The 15,183-nt window shown below is 51.5% G+C and overlaps 1 protein-coding gene across 2 annotated transcripts in view; it reads left to right on the forward strand.

Annotated features, from left to right (window-relative positions):
• The first annotated feature begins 4,328 nt into the window (after window positions 1–4,328).
• GALNT17 (polypeptide N-acetylgalactosaminyltransferase 17) overlaps window positions 4,329–15,183 on the forward strand; it is a 529,087-nt gene continuing 518,232 nt past the window's right edge. The window contains exon 1 of one of the 2 annotated variants that reach the window (XM_033110448.1): window positions 4,329–5,249. In XM_033110448.1, coding sequence (XP_032966339.1) covers window positions 5,012–5,249 — 238 coding nt within the window. In that variant the 5' untranslated portion in view covers window positions 4,329–5,011. Of the gene's footprint in view, window positions 5,250–11,287; window positions 11,313–15,183 lie in introns of those variants that run through there. The other variant, XM_033110449.1, reaches the window with a different exon arrangement.

Raw genomic sequence — 15,183 nt, forward strand, 5'->3', positions numbered from 1 at the left:
GGGGTTGGGAGCTACATTGTCTCCACTTGTGTTGTCTGCCTCTGCCTCAGAGTCTGCACTGTGGGGCCCCTCTTCTAACTGGAAGACCCGAGCTTCCAGCGCCTCCAACCGGGACACCTGGTCTGGCACCAGATGCTATTCCAGCAAGCGCTTCCTCTGAGTTATGATGCAACGCTGTGAGGAACATCCAGTCCACATGGCCTGGTGTACCCTTCGCCTCCTCCGGCAACCGCTCAGCTAGACCTGCAGGGCCCTCTCCACGCTGGCCGGAGAGCTGTCCATGTCCTCCCACCCCTCTTTGGGGGTTCAACTCCTGAGAACAGTGGCTACCAGGCATCACACACTGTGTGGGGGCCACCTGTCCTCCTGCCCAGAGTCAGATGCCATTCCTACCTGGCTGGAATCCTGCTCACCATGCCAGGCGTCCGACTGGGTGGAGGCCTCCGTGTAAGATGTCCGTAACCCTCAGGGCCTACAGCAGCAACAGACTACCAAAGAGCAGGTGACGCTTATCATGGCTAACAGGGTGTTGTGCCATCTGGATGCTCGCAGCTCCTCATGGGCCTCCTGAAGCTGAGCTTTCACATGCACAAACTGTTCCACCTTCCTTGGGAGAGCTTTGCCCGGCACCATACCCTACTCGCTGTGCCATGTGTCACATGGGGTCTCTGGTCCTGCTCCCCACATAGGAATGCAGGATATGGGGAGGCCAAAAAGGAACATGGATGGAGCCAAAGATAGTGGATTCATACCACTATAGCCTCGCTGGCAGCTGGGTTGGAGACACAGGTAGTGAAACATCTTGCCAGTACCCCAACAAGGGGTCTTCCTGCACCCAAGTCTCACTGGTGGCTGGGAGAGACACCCGGAACAGCAGCTTTTCTGCTAACCAACCAACCAACCAACGCAGCCATGGCACTTATATCAGTGGCTAATTGGCTAACTAGTTACAGCTGATGGCCAACCAGTAGCCAGCACCTTTCCACCTGAGGCTGAGAGCCTAGAGACTGCTCTCTGGGACTCTATCCCCAGATGCGAGGTATTTTTAATAGGCAAGCAAAGGCAAGGGTCAAGTCAGAGCCACATGTCCTATGAACCATGGTGATTAGTGAAAAATGTATTTGGAATCAAAATCCTTGGGGACCTCTGGGCAGAAATTCATCAATGTCCTTCCTTTCAGTTTGCTAAACAAAGATACCAATACACCTCTTTTAAAAAATGTTTGTAGTTTAGCTGAGTTTTATAATCAGGAAAGATTTTGGGAGCCATCCAGGATAAATTTCTTAAAGTCAAGAACTTATTTGCTCCTGGATAATGGAGGTGGAATAGGACCCCTTTCCTCTGGTCAGCAGGCCACACAGCCACTGAAGGGTAGTTTTGTTGGTTTTACTAGCTGGATTGGGGCAAACGATGTGTAGACAGATGGCAGTCATTAATTGAGGGGGGGGGTCACCCATCCCTCTCGGATCCTCTGGGTACAGGGCAGTTGATGGCTTTGTACACGGATCCTTTAATCTTTGTGTGTGTAGTTGAAGTGTGCTCCTTTGGGGCTTGAGAATTCACACAGCAGGCAGAACCTATTCAATTCAGTTCCTTCATATCAGTTCACCTTTCATCTATACAAGCATGTTGGCCTTAGTCCAGAGTTTTCTATCTTCTGTCAAGGTACGCAAAGACTGGAGAGCTCCATTAACCTTGTGTGCCTTGTCACCACTGATTTCATAAGCAGATGGAATAAATATTTAGCTGATTATATTTTTGCATATCTAGCATATGCCAGGCAAGGTTTTAAATTTTTGCTGTCACTGACCACATTGGGAATCTGATGGAAGTTATAGGTCTTTTCTCCAGAAAAATGTCCATATGACAACACAAAAATTTTTTGTATCCGATTGAGGGTTGTTTTTGGACTTCTGAAGTCTACTCTGGGCACCTCTGGAGAGAGGAGCTGGTTAGGGACATTGAACAGAGTTGCTGAGTAGAATTAACGATCTAGTTCCAGTTAGACAACACCGATTGGTAATGTCCCCTAGCTTTTGGGTGAGATGATTTTCCCTAGGTACACTCTCTTGTCTGAGTGCTTGGGTGCAAGAAAGAAGATGGTGAGACTGATTCAGAGATGGGGATTGCTGGGTTGGAGCAGTGGGAGAACATGCATATGAGCCTGTATGAATTGTGGCTACCACTGGGAATGTGTTTGAAATAAATGAGTACCCGGAACTCAAGTAACCAGGAAAGGTAGAGAAGGAACTAAACAGAGGATAAAAAGGGCTTAGATATGTGGGAACGGGGGAGGGGGTTGCTGGTGCCTAGAGAATGTTTGTTTGCCACTGAGAGTGGGAGAGGTAAAAGGTTAGGAGGGATGTTAATGCAGGACTGCAGGAGTGGAGCACTTCTGTGTGGTGACAGGGTTCAGGGTGTGACCATGAGTCTAGAGTGTCAGATGTGAACATAGAAGCTGGGCAGGATGCATGCAGAAGGTGAAGGGTGATGCCTGTAAGATGCGTGGTAAGATCACAAGTTAATTTGGGCAAGGGACCTCTCTGGCTTTAGAGGGTGAAAAAATTCTGAAGTTCAGTCTTGCCTGGAAACTTTATTACTCTGAGGCCATTTCGTCTCCTTTGCTTCCCATCTCCTACTCCCAAATAGGCACATCTTGGAGGTCTGACCCTCCCGTGTTTAGAGCCACTTACTACTGGGGACCCCTAGCTCAGCGTCTCAGCCTCCCAGCCTCAGTCCTGTGGCCAACTGAAGGTTCAGACATTACTTTTGCAGAATCCCCTCCTAGCTTCCATCTGTAGCATCGTTGTAACAACACTTAACCTGACTGGGTATTCAGTGAGGTCTTGTGGGGACCACACCTGGCCCAGTGCCTGTCATATCATAACTGCTCAATAACTCAGGTTTTTCTCAGTCAACGCCTTTTATACCCCAACATCTGTGGTTATAAACTGTCCCTTGTGCTTCCGACATGGCTTTTTCATTTAACTAGTTTGTATGGAGTTCCTTGTACATTATACAAAAACCTAAAGGTGATACTGAACCCAGTTTTAGGGTTCCAAGGGATGAAATAAAAAGATTGTTATATTTTCATACACTTTTCTATGTTAAAAATTAATGTTTAAAATAATAAATAAGCAACAAAACAGAAACTTTAATGAGATCGAAACAAAGTGGTGGAAGTCACCAGATTCATTGGACTGTACTGCATGGTCCTCATTAGTTGGCAGCCTGATTTCATTTTTAGGCCCAAGGAATTAAATGGATCAACGAGGGGCTTTGAATTTCAGCATTTTCAGCTCCTGGTTTTGAGAAGAGGAAGAGATCATGGAAATCCAGGAGCCAAAGTATGCTTCTTATAATAAAACGCGTATAGAGGTGTGGGTGAACACAGAAACTGTGACTTGGACGGTTAGAATTTTCACACGGAGGGAACTCACTAACGCCCGGCCTGGCTCCCAAAGTAACAGAATCCGAGTCTCCAGGCCAGATTTTCCCTCTAGCCATTCCCGGCCACGCAAAGCGGAGCTGCGAGCTCACAGAAAGGGATGTCTTCATCGCCTACGAGGATGGAACAAACCCACCCGCTCCGGGAGTGCTGAGAACCAAAGCGTCCCTCCAACGCCAGTAGCAGCCAGCATGACTTGACTGCCCTCATCCCGCGCGGTGCCTACTCTCTCGGCGCCCCCACCTTTCCGGGTGCGCGCGCACGAGCGGGCGAGCCGGGGAGCTGTGCGCTGGGCAGCCTGCGGGTGGCGGCTGCCGACAGGCTTACGGGGAGGGGGTGGTCAGGGGCGGCGGCGGCGGCGGAGCCGGCGCTGCAGCCGGTCCTCTCGGGCCGCGCCCCGCCGCCACCTTCGCGTCCCTTCAGGGCTGTCCAGCGCCGGGGCTATATGGGCTCTCAGTGCCGCAGCGGCGGTCTCACTGCGTCCGCTAATTAGGAGACTCGGCGTTTGGCTCCTTGGGGCGCGGGACGAGCGGCGTTGCCGGTTCTTGTGAGTGGGGGTTGCGCTGCGCGCGTCCCTCCCGCCGCGCTCCCCGCGACGTTTTCAGAGGAGCGTAGAGAACTGCTGTGACTTTTGAGGTCCGATTCCTCCTTCCGGCCAGCCTCCCGACGCTCTAGCACGGAGGGAGGCCAGTGTGACCCGCAGGCCCCGCAGGCTTACTGCGTGGTGTTGGGACTTGGAACGTGTCCGGGAGCCCACGACGCTGTGCGCGCTGGTGAGTTTGGCGCGGGGTGGGGTGTCCCCCTGTAAGAGGGGCGGAGAGGACGTCGCCCTCTGCCCCGTGGTCCGTCCCCTAGTGTTGCCCCCACTTTGAGAGTAATTGAGACTTAAGCAAGACTGCGGAGCTGAGAGGATGCGGGCACCGGGCGCGGGCTTTCCCTCTGCCCCGCGTGATGGAGCGGGTCGGTGAGCGGAACAAAGGCGCCCGCCCCAGGGAGCGGGTCCTCGGCTGAAGACCGCGGATCCCGCGCCGCGACGGCCGCTTGTGGACTAGGGTGGTGGCTGTGCTGCCCGAGGCGCGGCGCGCTCCATCGCGGGCAGGCAAAGAACCCTGAACCCGGCACCTGCGTGCCGCTCTCGTCCCGGCGCCAGGGCAGCCCCACTTGCCGGCCCTTCAGGCCCCGAGGTCCGCTGCTCCCGTAGCCCCTCTCCTGGCGGCCCGAGGGCGAGCGGCGAACCACTTGCTGGTGCGAAGGAGAGGCCCCCGGCCCTTCGTGGAGAAGCCGAGGCGCCTGGAAGGGGCTGCGCACTGTGGACTGAGCAGGCATCTTGGGGAGCACTTCTACAGATCCGGGGCTTCCACGTGAATGCTTTTGCTCTCCTCCTGAGCATCTTGCTCTCCCAACCTTCTCTGCTGCCGGAACATCTGCGCTGTGGGATAGGGAGCGGCTGGAATCCTTGCCGGCCGTTCGGAGTGTGAGGCTCGCACTGCCCCGGGCTGCCCCGCGCCTCGCCAGAGCCGGAGGGGGCGCGGGTCCGGGACGAGGGCCGGCCGGGCGTGTTTGATGGCTTCACTGAGAAGAGTCAAAGTGTTGCTGGTGTTGAACTTGATCGCAGTGGCCGGCTTTGTGCTCTTTCTGGCCAAGTGCCGGCCCATCGCGGTGCGCAGCGGAGACGCCTTCCACGAGATTCGGCCGCGCGCCGAGGCGGCCAACCTCAGCGCGCACAGCGCCAGCCCCATACAGGATGCGGTCCTGAAGCGCCTCTCGCTGCTGGAGGACATCGTCTACCGGCAACTGAATGGTAAGGACGCGCGCGGGTGCCGACCGGGCTCGGTAAACCCCTGGGGCCCTGCGCGGTGCTGGGGAGCCAGCACCTCCTGGTTCCTGCGCGCTCCCTCTTATTCTCCCTCCGGGGGCTGCTGGAAAGAATTGCCTGACTCTTTTCTGTGCCCCTGCTGTAAGTTTGCTTTTATTGTGGAAACATGTCAGTACAGCTGACTCCTGGTCCCCGAGTGCAGGAATCATACCTGGCGACTCCATCGCAAGTGCAGAAACGAGTCGCGTGGCCAAATGGGACTGGAGGCGCAGGCCTTCTCAGAGGGAGGAAATAGCTCTTACAGCATAGCGTTTGTTGGAGTCCGACGGGGAGGGACATCTGTGGGCTTGAATGTCTGCAGAGTCAAGGCCTCGGGTCTGAAGCTAACGCGCTTCGGTAGTAAGTCGGAGAGGCGGGCTGCACAGCTAATAGCGAGGACTCCTTCTTCCCCGCAGCCTAGATGGAGGCTGCTCTTAAAAACACACCCTGTTTCCCCCAGAGAGCTGCCCGAGGGCGATGCTCAAGGTTTCAGGTGGGTTGGGGAAGCAGGTTTTTACCGAGTTGTAAAGAGATGTGTGCCATCCAATTACAGCAGGTCCTCAAAACGTCTCTTTGTTCAACTTAATTTCCTTGTAACGTTGATGAGATGCTGCAGGAACTTAACTCTTGCTAATGTCAGTTGGGCTGTGGTAAAACTAGTTTCCTTATACTAGTCTTCCTAAAGTCACAGAACTTATCATGAGGTTAAGTGAGGACTGACTGTACTGACAGTTGTCAGAATCTGTCCCGTCTAAAATGTTCTCCTCAGAGCTTCAGGAGAAGAGGGAGACTTAATGTACCGTGGTCCCAGCTGGTCCAGGGACTGATAGGTCAGTGGACACTTGCTATCCCCAAGGTCAGATTGAGAACCTTGAGAGTGCAAGCAGCTCTCCAGGGTCCCTATGGCTGGTATCCAAGGCAGATCCAAGGCTGCCGCTTCCCTTCCTGAGCTTCCAACTCATGGTTCTCATGGTAGTTCCAGAATTACAGGTAATCATAAAGATAAGGATAATAATAATTGCTGGAATTCTTCCTGTGTGCCAGACACTGGGCAGAGATGTTATAAGTGAATTATGTCATTGAATGTTCACACCAGTCCAGGTGGGTCCATTCCATGCCCATATCAGACAGGAGAAAATGAGGCTTGGAGAGGTTAACTAGGTTGCTTGGTATCCTGCTGCTCCTAAGTGGTAGAGTCTGGAATCAGAACCACATGTTCTGGTTGACGACAGAGCCCATGTTCTTGACAACCTCTATCTACCATCTCCTTCTAATTATAAGGAGTATTAAGCTTGATGACAGGAAGATTGTACGCTAGGAGGACCCCACTCAGCTGTTTTCCCTGCATTACAGAGCGAGACCAGGCTGGTGGCAGGGAGAATGATGACACCCAACTGTTCTCTTTCTGCTCTCCAATGATCCCTTCTGGGTTCTTCCGGGTCCTTCTGGGTAGGATGTGGTCAGATATCTGAGCACCCTCTGAAAGGCCCCCTTGGCCTTCTCCATATCATTCAGGTGTCCTGGGGAGGCCTTGAACTTGTATGTGCAGCGGGACGCTGCCATCTCACGGACCCTCGCAGACAGCGTGGCCTGGCTGTCGGAGCAGGCTTCTGTGAGCGTTGTGAGGGAGCTCTTCTGAGTGTCAGAAAAACCAAGGCCTAGAATGAAACAAAGCCCAGAATTCGTTTCTGTGGGAATTAGAAGCCTATGGGTGGGTCTTATTGACAGATACCTGCCATAGATGTACCCACAGAACCCACAAGAGAGTGCAGGATAGCCTGGGTTCTCTCACCGTCAGGCGGCACTCAGGGACACAAGTCGTTTTCATATCCTCATATTGAATTAGGAAACTAAATATAATATAGTCATATGCCCCCAAATGCTCCAAATAGGAATGATAAAATTATGAATGATGTTTAGTAAGTGCTACAGACACGCAGGGATGCACTTAGTCTTTGCAGCAGCCCTAGGAGATAGGTGCTGTTACTCCTGCCCCTCTACCCTCCAGTAGTAGTTTGCTCACAGTCACTCAGCCAGGGGTGGTAGAGCTGGCGATTGAACTTGGACAGTCTGGTTCCAGCATTGAGGCTCTTTGCTGACCCAGCCTGTCTCAATCTTTGGCGTGCATCAGAGTCACAGGGAGGGAACCAGTCCCAGAGTTTCCGATTCAGTACATCTGGGGTAGGGTGAGGGCCTACACTCGGCATCTGTGGCAAGCTTGTGGCCTTCCACATGGTTTACTGCCTTCTATTGCCTACACCAAGCAGAGCAGAGAAAAACCCATTTGCCTGCCAATGCCAGCCTGTAGGGGCCGGGTGGGGACTTCTGAGAAGCCCAGAGCTTGCTTCAGCTGGGCTGGGGGTCTGTCTTCTTTCCCTGTGTATGCTTCTGCCATGCAAGGGATTCCCTGGGGGAGGGGGAGTGTGTGGCACTTGACACTGATTGGGTAGGGCACGTGGAAGGCTGAGTTTTCTTGTAGCGTCTGAGGAGAAACTGGCAGGAAGGCTGGGTTGAGAGCTCATCCTGGGCAAGCCAGGAATTCAAGCTGCAACTAGGTAGATGCTATTTTCCTGGCCACAGAGTGTAATTTGTAGAGACATGAAACCTGGAGGAAGAGAGCAGGGAAAAGTAGTGAAATGGAGAGGACCCACCCTTCTCTACCCCAGTCCCCCACATTCCCACCTTCGCCTGTGCTTGTTTTCCATAATATGTGTCCCACCTGTTGATGTGCTAGGCCTGCAGGGGCCACCTGCTGCAGCAGGAGGGCGGCAGAGGGCGGAGAGATCTCCTGGTACCCGGGAGATGGGACCTGGAGTTGCTCTGCAGTCTATCTCCATCCCCTGCTACTGGAGGAGGAGAAGGAAACCTTGACCTTGGCACTCTTTATTCCTCAGGATTGTGGATGGCCTGGGAGAGCTGGGCACTGGGCAAACAGTAAGAAGAAGGCCATGGGTCCAGCCCTTTGGTTGCAAAGTGGGAGCTGGCATTTTAAAGGTTGCTCACATTTCACCAACCTTTCCTGTGGACTCTTGTGAAATTCCATCAACAGGGACTCCTGGAAGGTTCCACCTCCCTGGCTGTGAGCACAGCCATTCTAGTGCTCTCTTACTCATGAGACAGGTTTCCTTGGGTGTCCTCAGAGGGACCCCTGGGTTAGGGGGCCCGAGTGACCCAGACTGCCTCCATACTGGCCTCTCTACCAAGACTCTCGGTGCCAAGGTCCTGTATGCTGCCTCTTAAAAACAGTTACAGGTTGTAGTTGTTATTGTTTTGTTTTTCGTAATCCAGGCTGAAGAGGACATTTTAAAGAGGCAGTGAAGATGTTGGTATGAAGGAGAGCACGCAGAGATGAGTTAGTGTTTTCCCTCCACTCTCTCTTGTATGTGGTCTTCCATTCTTTCCATGAGGTCCCACTGCTGACCTTGAGCTTTGTGGCGGTATTCTTTAACACAGTGCCCTGCCTCTGGTTTCTCAGTGTCTCTGTGCCCAGTGTCCTCTGCCTCCTTGAGCTGGACTGATGGACTTGCTGAAATACCTCGCATTTACGTTTAGATCGTAGACTCCATGTTTCAGCCCCAGTCTTTGAGAAGTACTCGTTATTCAGGTTTGCTCTTCTTGCCCCTTTCTGCAGCCTGCCTTTAAAGCTTGGCTCAAGGTCACTGCCTGGAGATGGGAAAGTTGTGCCAGGCCACAGGGTCAGAGCTCTTTCTGCTTTGAGTTGTGTGAGGCTTTGTTGTCCAGTGATGTTTTGTACCCATGGCTTATATTCTAGTGGCTCCATGGGTTTGTCTTTTGAGTCCAGAATTGGACTGTAGGCTTTTTAGGGGCTCGTCCCTATTTTGGACTTTTTAATCCCACCTCTGTCCGTCAGCATCCGCCATAGCACCTCGCACATAATGTGGGCACCTAAGGTTTACTGGTTGATTAATTGGATGGGAGCTAGTTTTAGGAAGGGATTGATAGCCACAGAGGAAATAACCTCCACACTGTAAAGCCTGTGTTGGGTTGGGTGGATATGGTGAGGGAAAGGGGCTGGAAAGACATAGCTAGGGGGACTGAGTGTGAGGAAGCCGTCTTGCCTCCACCCTCTTGCCTGCGCCGTCTTGAGGCTGTGCTGGTCCTTTACCTTCCATACTGCAGGACACTAGATCCTTCTGAGGAGCGTGGAAGTGAAGCAGTCAGTCAGGTTAGGGACTGGCATGTGTTGGTATGTTTTCTTTGAATATGTAATTTTATGACAGGAATATGGCTTTATATTCCTTTTTTGTAGAATGAGTTAATTTATATTTATTGTAGAAAATTTGGTAAATCTGAAAAAGAATCATATAGAAGAAAGTATATTTTTAAATGGAGACATGGTGGTTTTGTACCAGCGGTAGGAAAACAGGCTTAGGGACAGACAGGTTTCTTGTTAGAATTCACAGGTAACTCTGTGCATGACGCTTGGCTTTCTGTCACCACCTGAGGAAGTTATTTGTTTCTCTCATTTTTAGAGCTGAGGAAGGTGAGAAACAGACACTGTGATTTAGCCTGCATGACGTGGCCAGTGAAGGGCGGAGCCAAGACTCCTGAACAGCAGGGTGCTTTCCCCCAGCCCAGCACCCTCTTGATGAGTCAGGGGGAGGACTGGGGAGGGGTGTGGTGTTTCACCTGTCCCAGGCAAGCCCTGAGCTCTGGCTGGTGACCGTGTCCCTCATCAGAGCGCCTGTGCATGAATCGGAAGGACGCGTGTCACTGTTCTGTAAGCCCAGGGCATCTCTGTCGTAAGTAGAAATGCAGTCGATTCAGGTTAGGTTCCAAATTTAGATTTCAGAGGATATTGAATAGAAGCAGGTTGCTTGAAGAAATTGAAAATCTTTGTGGGAATGGAGAGAAGTCAAAATTACCTGTCCTAGTCCTGCCCCCAAGCCACACAGGCAGACGAGGCTGGAATCTGAGCTCCAGAAAACCAAAACGTCCCCAAATAACTTAAGTGCGGTCCAGCCAGTATGACACATAGGCAAAGCCAGCAGACAGGAACAGAGGCAGAGATTTGCTCTATCGTCCTCCGAGGTGAGGTCAGAAAGAGAGGGGTGGCATTCGGAGGCATGTCTTCATGGGTGCCAGAGCTGGCCTGCACCCGTCGCGTCTTTCCTGCCTCCGGGAAATTGATATGCTCGTATAACCTACAGAGCTGGATGGTGCCAACATTTCCTATGGGAAGGAGGTAAGGGCGAAAAGGACAGGGCAGGTGTTGGCATGAAGGTCCATGGCTGCAGTGAGTGTCAGCGGGAAGCCAGGGCCACAAGCGCCTCCATGTGCTCCGCAGGACTCCGCACAGCCAGGGTCCGGGGTGGGGAAGGCCTGGTCAGGGAAGCCAGGGCCTGGGAGCTGGAGGGGGGCTCTTCCTGCACCTCCAATGGGCTGATAGCTCCTGGTGGCAGCTGGCCTCTCCTGGAGACATGCTGTGCAGTTCTTGGGCAGCCCTTAGATGCAGGCCCATCTGTGTTGGTCGGTCTGTGGGTCAGACACCCTGCCAGGGGGGGAGCTGCTGTCTGCCCAGCCCAGTGGTATCCAGGACAGGCTGCCCGTGTCATTCTCGAGAAGGAAATCCAACCCCCTGACCTTTGGTGTTGCCAAATCAGGAGTGTCCTTTGTGGACAGTAATTAGAGCTGACAAGGGGAAGAAGGAATGCGGGCACAGAGAGGCCCACGTCAGACGGAGAGAGAACCTAAAATTAAACGTCCTGCTAGTCTTTAAGGATGTAATATTAGAAGAATGGTTGTTCACGACAGCCTGGCTGTGGTGTCTACTCTGTCACTTATTAGCTGTGTGACCTTAGGCAAATCACTTCACCTCTCAACTGTAAAGCAGGGTTGTTCTGTCAGGATGAATTGGGATTCAAATATCCAGCAGGAGCCATGGGGCTTGATGTGTGGCCTCTGGGAGACGGCCAACTCCTTGAAGGAAGGGACCTTGCTTGCCTGCTCGCCATCATATCGCTGATGCTGAGAACTGCATGGCTCACAGTAGGTGCTTAGCAAATCTTTCTGGAATGAACGCGTGAGCAGCCAGTGCTGCGTCGTGGCGGAGTGTGGTGGTTGTTATGGGTGACGGGCATCTCGAGGGGTAAGAGGAGGCCCTTCTCACTGTGACTTGCTTGGACTCTGAATTAACTCGGGGTCCTTCTCTGTTCACGTGTGTTTGGGGCTGCACTCTGTTTCCTTCTTCCTTCTCCTTTCTTCCTCCCCCTCCTCCGCTTCCTTGTAAGGATGGTGCCTTTGGGTGATCACTTGTGAGGCCCAGGAGAAGAAATGGCAGTTTGTACGTGTCTAGTCCCGTCACACACACGTCTGCCATTCACACCTGTAGTGACCACGTCCTCACGGCCAGGCGGGGCTCGACGCCAGGACTGCAGTATCATGCCCAAATGGACATTGTGGTCTGGTTGGAACGATCGGTTTGTAGTTTTACCAGAAGTTCCCAGAAGAGTACTAGAATGCGTATGGAAATGGTGAGGCTTGGACTGGTACATAGTAGGTGCTTAGCCAGTGAGTGTTGAACAGAACTCAGCAGTTTGACTCATGGGTCACAGAAGACAGGTAGTGAGACCACCTGGGGATCTGATATTGGGGTTCAGTGTATGCGCTGGTAGGTGGGAAAGTGGGTTAGAACTCAGGCCTAGGTATAAAGTGCTGACATCACTGGCCCAGCCTTGCCTCTGGTTCAGGGTTCAGCCAGCCTCCGACTGTCAGTGATCTAGTGCACCTCACTTCAGAGCCCCCTACTTTGCCACGTCTCGAGCTAAGAGTTAGCATCTGGAATTGCTCCTTTGGAAAATCTGAATCAGCCCTCAGAAGCTCTGACCTGGATGCTTCCCTCCAGCTTGCCACACCCCCAACTTCGTGGGGGCATGGCTGCCCAGCCACACCCTTTCTCTAGCTCCTGGTGTGTCTGTCCCTCTGTGTTCAGCCGAGACAGCCCTGCCCGTGGTGAGCTGGCAGGAATCCCTTGCCAGCACCCCCAGGGTACTCACCTCTGTGTCTTTTCCCCCATCCACCGAGTGATGCTTTAATCAGCTTATTCCCAAGGAAAGTCCCCTCATGGCAGGGTTGGCGCCCCGACTCTGGCTCTGCAGGTTTATCTGGGCCCCAGCTTATGCAGCACGTGATGATGGGTCTCACTTTCTGTTCCCGATGACTTCCTGAGCCCAAGAGGAGGTGGATGAGCTGGAGGGATTTCTGAGGGAGGCCGTGGTGGTGAGGGCAGAGGAGTTGTTTGCTCCAGACTGAGATTTGTCCCACCTGTGGTTGCTGCAGTGACCACATGGGTCTGCCTTGTGGGGCCACTGCCAGGCATCTGGCCCCTTCTGGATTCTGCTGGAATGCCATGTTGCAGGGCAGGGCCTGCTTCCTGAGCAGCTGCTGATGGGCCCGAAGGTGGAATCCAGAAGTTCAGGGGAGCTAACTCCCCATGGGGTGGCTATTGACCAGGGGGGACTGGAGCTGCAAAGAGGCAGATGAGCAGCTCCCTACCCAGCAGGGGGTCTCCTTCCCTCCCTCCCTCTATCCCTCCCTCCCTGTTTCTCTCCCTGGCTCCCTCCCTCTCTCCCGCCTTCCCCTTTCCTCCCTGCCTCCTTTCCTGATTCCTGTAGTACTTAACAAAATGCAGGACTCACTTGGCTGAAAGACCTTTCTCTGCCTTTAGTGTTGCTCCTCACAGGTCTTTAGACCGTCCTGACATGTGGATGACAATCGGCTTAGCCACTGATAGAGGAGTTTTCCCTTTTAATAATGTCTCTGTCATTGCTAATCGCAGAGCCTCAGCCTTGCCATGCATGAGTAATAAACCGCTGCCGTAATTACCGGCGGCCGCATCCAGACACCAGCACACGAGTGTGCTGACAGTTAACAGGGAGCAGGGTTCCACGCGGGCCTCCGTCCTTCCCAGCCTCAGACACAATGGCTCACTGTGTGATTAGTGTTCACCGGGGGGTGTCTTATGGTAGCACATGGCTTGTTAGGTGTTCTCTGTCCCTGGTAGAAAGAGCATTGATCTAACAGTCAGGACACCAGGGTTCCAACTCTCCTCTCCTTCTGGGGACCAAAGTTGATGCATGTATAAATGAGAGCTATGTGACTTCACGGTCCTCTGACTATCAGATTATGAATAACACCCCTCCGCCCATGTTAGTAAAATCTCCTGCATTCTCCAAGGACCAATTCAGAAGCCTTTTATTCCCTGAAACCTTCCCTGGCCACCTTCTCAGAATTAACTTTTTCTTCTTCAGGTTTTTTGCAGTACTTTGCCTGGGTCTGCTTTGTTTATCTCTGCCTTGCATTATGAATTGCTTAAATGTAGTTTGCAACAGAATAGATTGCATTCATTGAAAAAATCCCTTTGTAGGTCATTTTGGAATCAATTCATCAGCAAGTAACTTGTTCTCACCTAACAAGCCAGGAAGTAGTGGTACTGGCCTTGGTTCAGAATTGTGATGTCATTATGATATTATAATGTTATTTCTCTTGATCTGTACTTCATGCCTACAAGATGGCTGCTATAGCTCCAGTCATTGCATCTTTGTACAGAGTAGGAAGTACTGTATCACTGGCCACATTTACTCCTATTATTTAATCACAAAAGAAAATCTTTTCCAGAAGTGTCTCTGGGAAGGCTCCCATATGTGGTCCAGAAAATGACCAACCTTCAAGAAAATAGTTGCTTTCTAGAGAAAGTAAGTATGATGGAGGCAAAAGAGGAGAGAAGGAATGGTATTTGCATTAGGAATCCATAGTGTCTGCCCTCCTCTCTACACCCACAGTACATTTTTAATGAATATTAACATGAAGTAAGACTCTGTAAACTAGAAATTGAATAAACTAGAATGCCCAAGTCATAGGGCATTCTGGTTAACTTGGATTTGACTTGAAGATATCTCATAGATTGAAACTACCATATATACAAAATCGTATTTTGTCAATGCTGGATGCACATTTTTATATCTCTGAAATTGAGATTCATTTTATGATCAGTGGTGTATCACAGTTTAGTTGGTAACGTTTTTTCCCTAACGAGTACATAAAAATGGTGCAACTTACAGTTGACGGCATCTTAGATTTGATGAAATATATTATATATTATCTTCCATATACGTGTGTACCACAGTTTACCTGCATAATATTTGTACTGAGCATCTAATACATAGCAAGTGTTTCACATTACTGAATTTTACATCAAACCTACTTATTCTATTATACTATACCCATTTTACATATGAGGGAGCTGAAACTCAGAGAAATAAATAAGTTGTCCAGAGACACTGTTGTTTTTCTTTGTAATGTGAGTGCCTGACATTAAGCTTCTGACTGCCAAGGTGTCCATTTCATAGATGTCCAGTTTGAATAAACATTGCCAGCCACACTATTAGATAAAGAGCCAGGCCACCGCCCATGAAGTTCTTCTTTGAGAAAGCCCTGAGTGACCACATGAGTGACCCTGCTTTTCCTTTTCCTCTTCTGCTCTACAATTCCCAGTATTTGTTTTAAATTCACCAATAAAGAGTAAACCTGTGAAACCCTAGGCACCCCATTGTTGACCCCAATAAAGACAGAGCCCTAGGTCCACTCTCTGTCTCACTACCTGTGACATTGCTGTGTGGCCTGGGGCATGCAGTGTACCCTTTAGGACTTGTGAGCAATAACCTTGTTTTTTCAAAGCTCCTCAGGGTAATTGCTGAGGTGCTTCATGCAATCATAATAAGAACCCCAAGGGCCCATCCAGCCACAACATTGGCTCTGGTTCGGGAAATGTCTGTAGGGGCTGCAGCAAGTAGTTGGGGCTCAGGTGAGAGCTCCCAGGCATTTCTAACTGATAATCATCGCTGTCCATAGACTGAGACTG

This window comes from Rhinolophus ferrumequinum, chromosome 7, assembly GCF_004115265.2.
Source record: "Rhinolophus ferrumequinum isolate MPI-CBG mRhiFer1 chromosome 7, mRhiFer1_v1.p, whole genome shotgun sequence".
NCBI lineage: Eukaryota > Metazoa > Chordata > Mammalia > Chiroptera > Rhinolophidae > Rhinolophus > Rhinolophus ferrumequinum.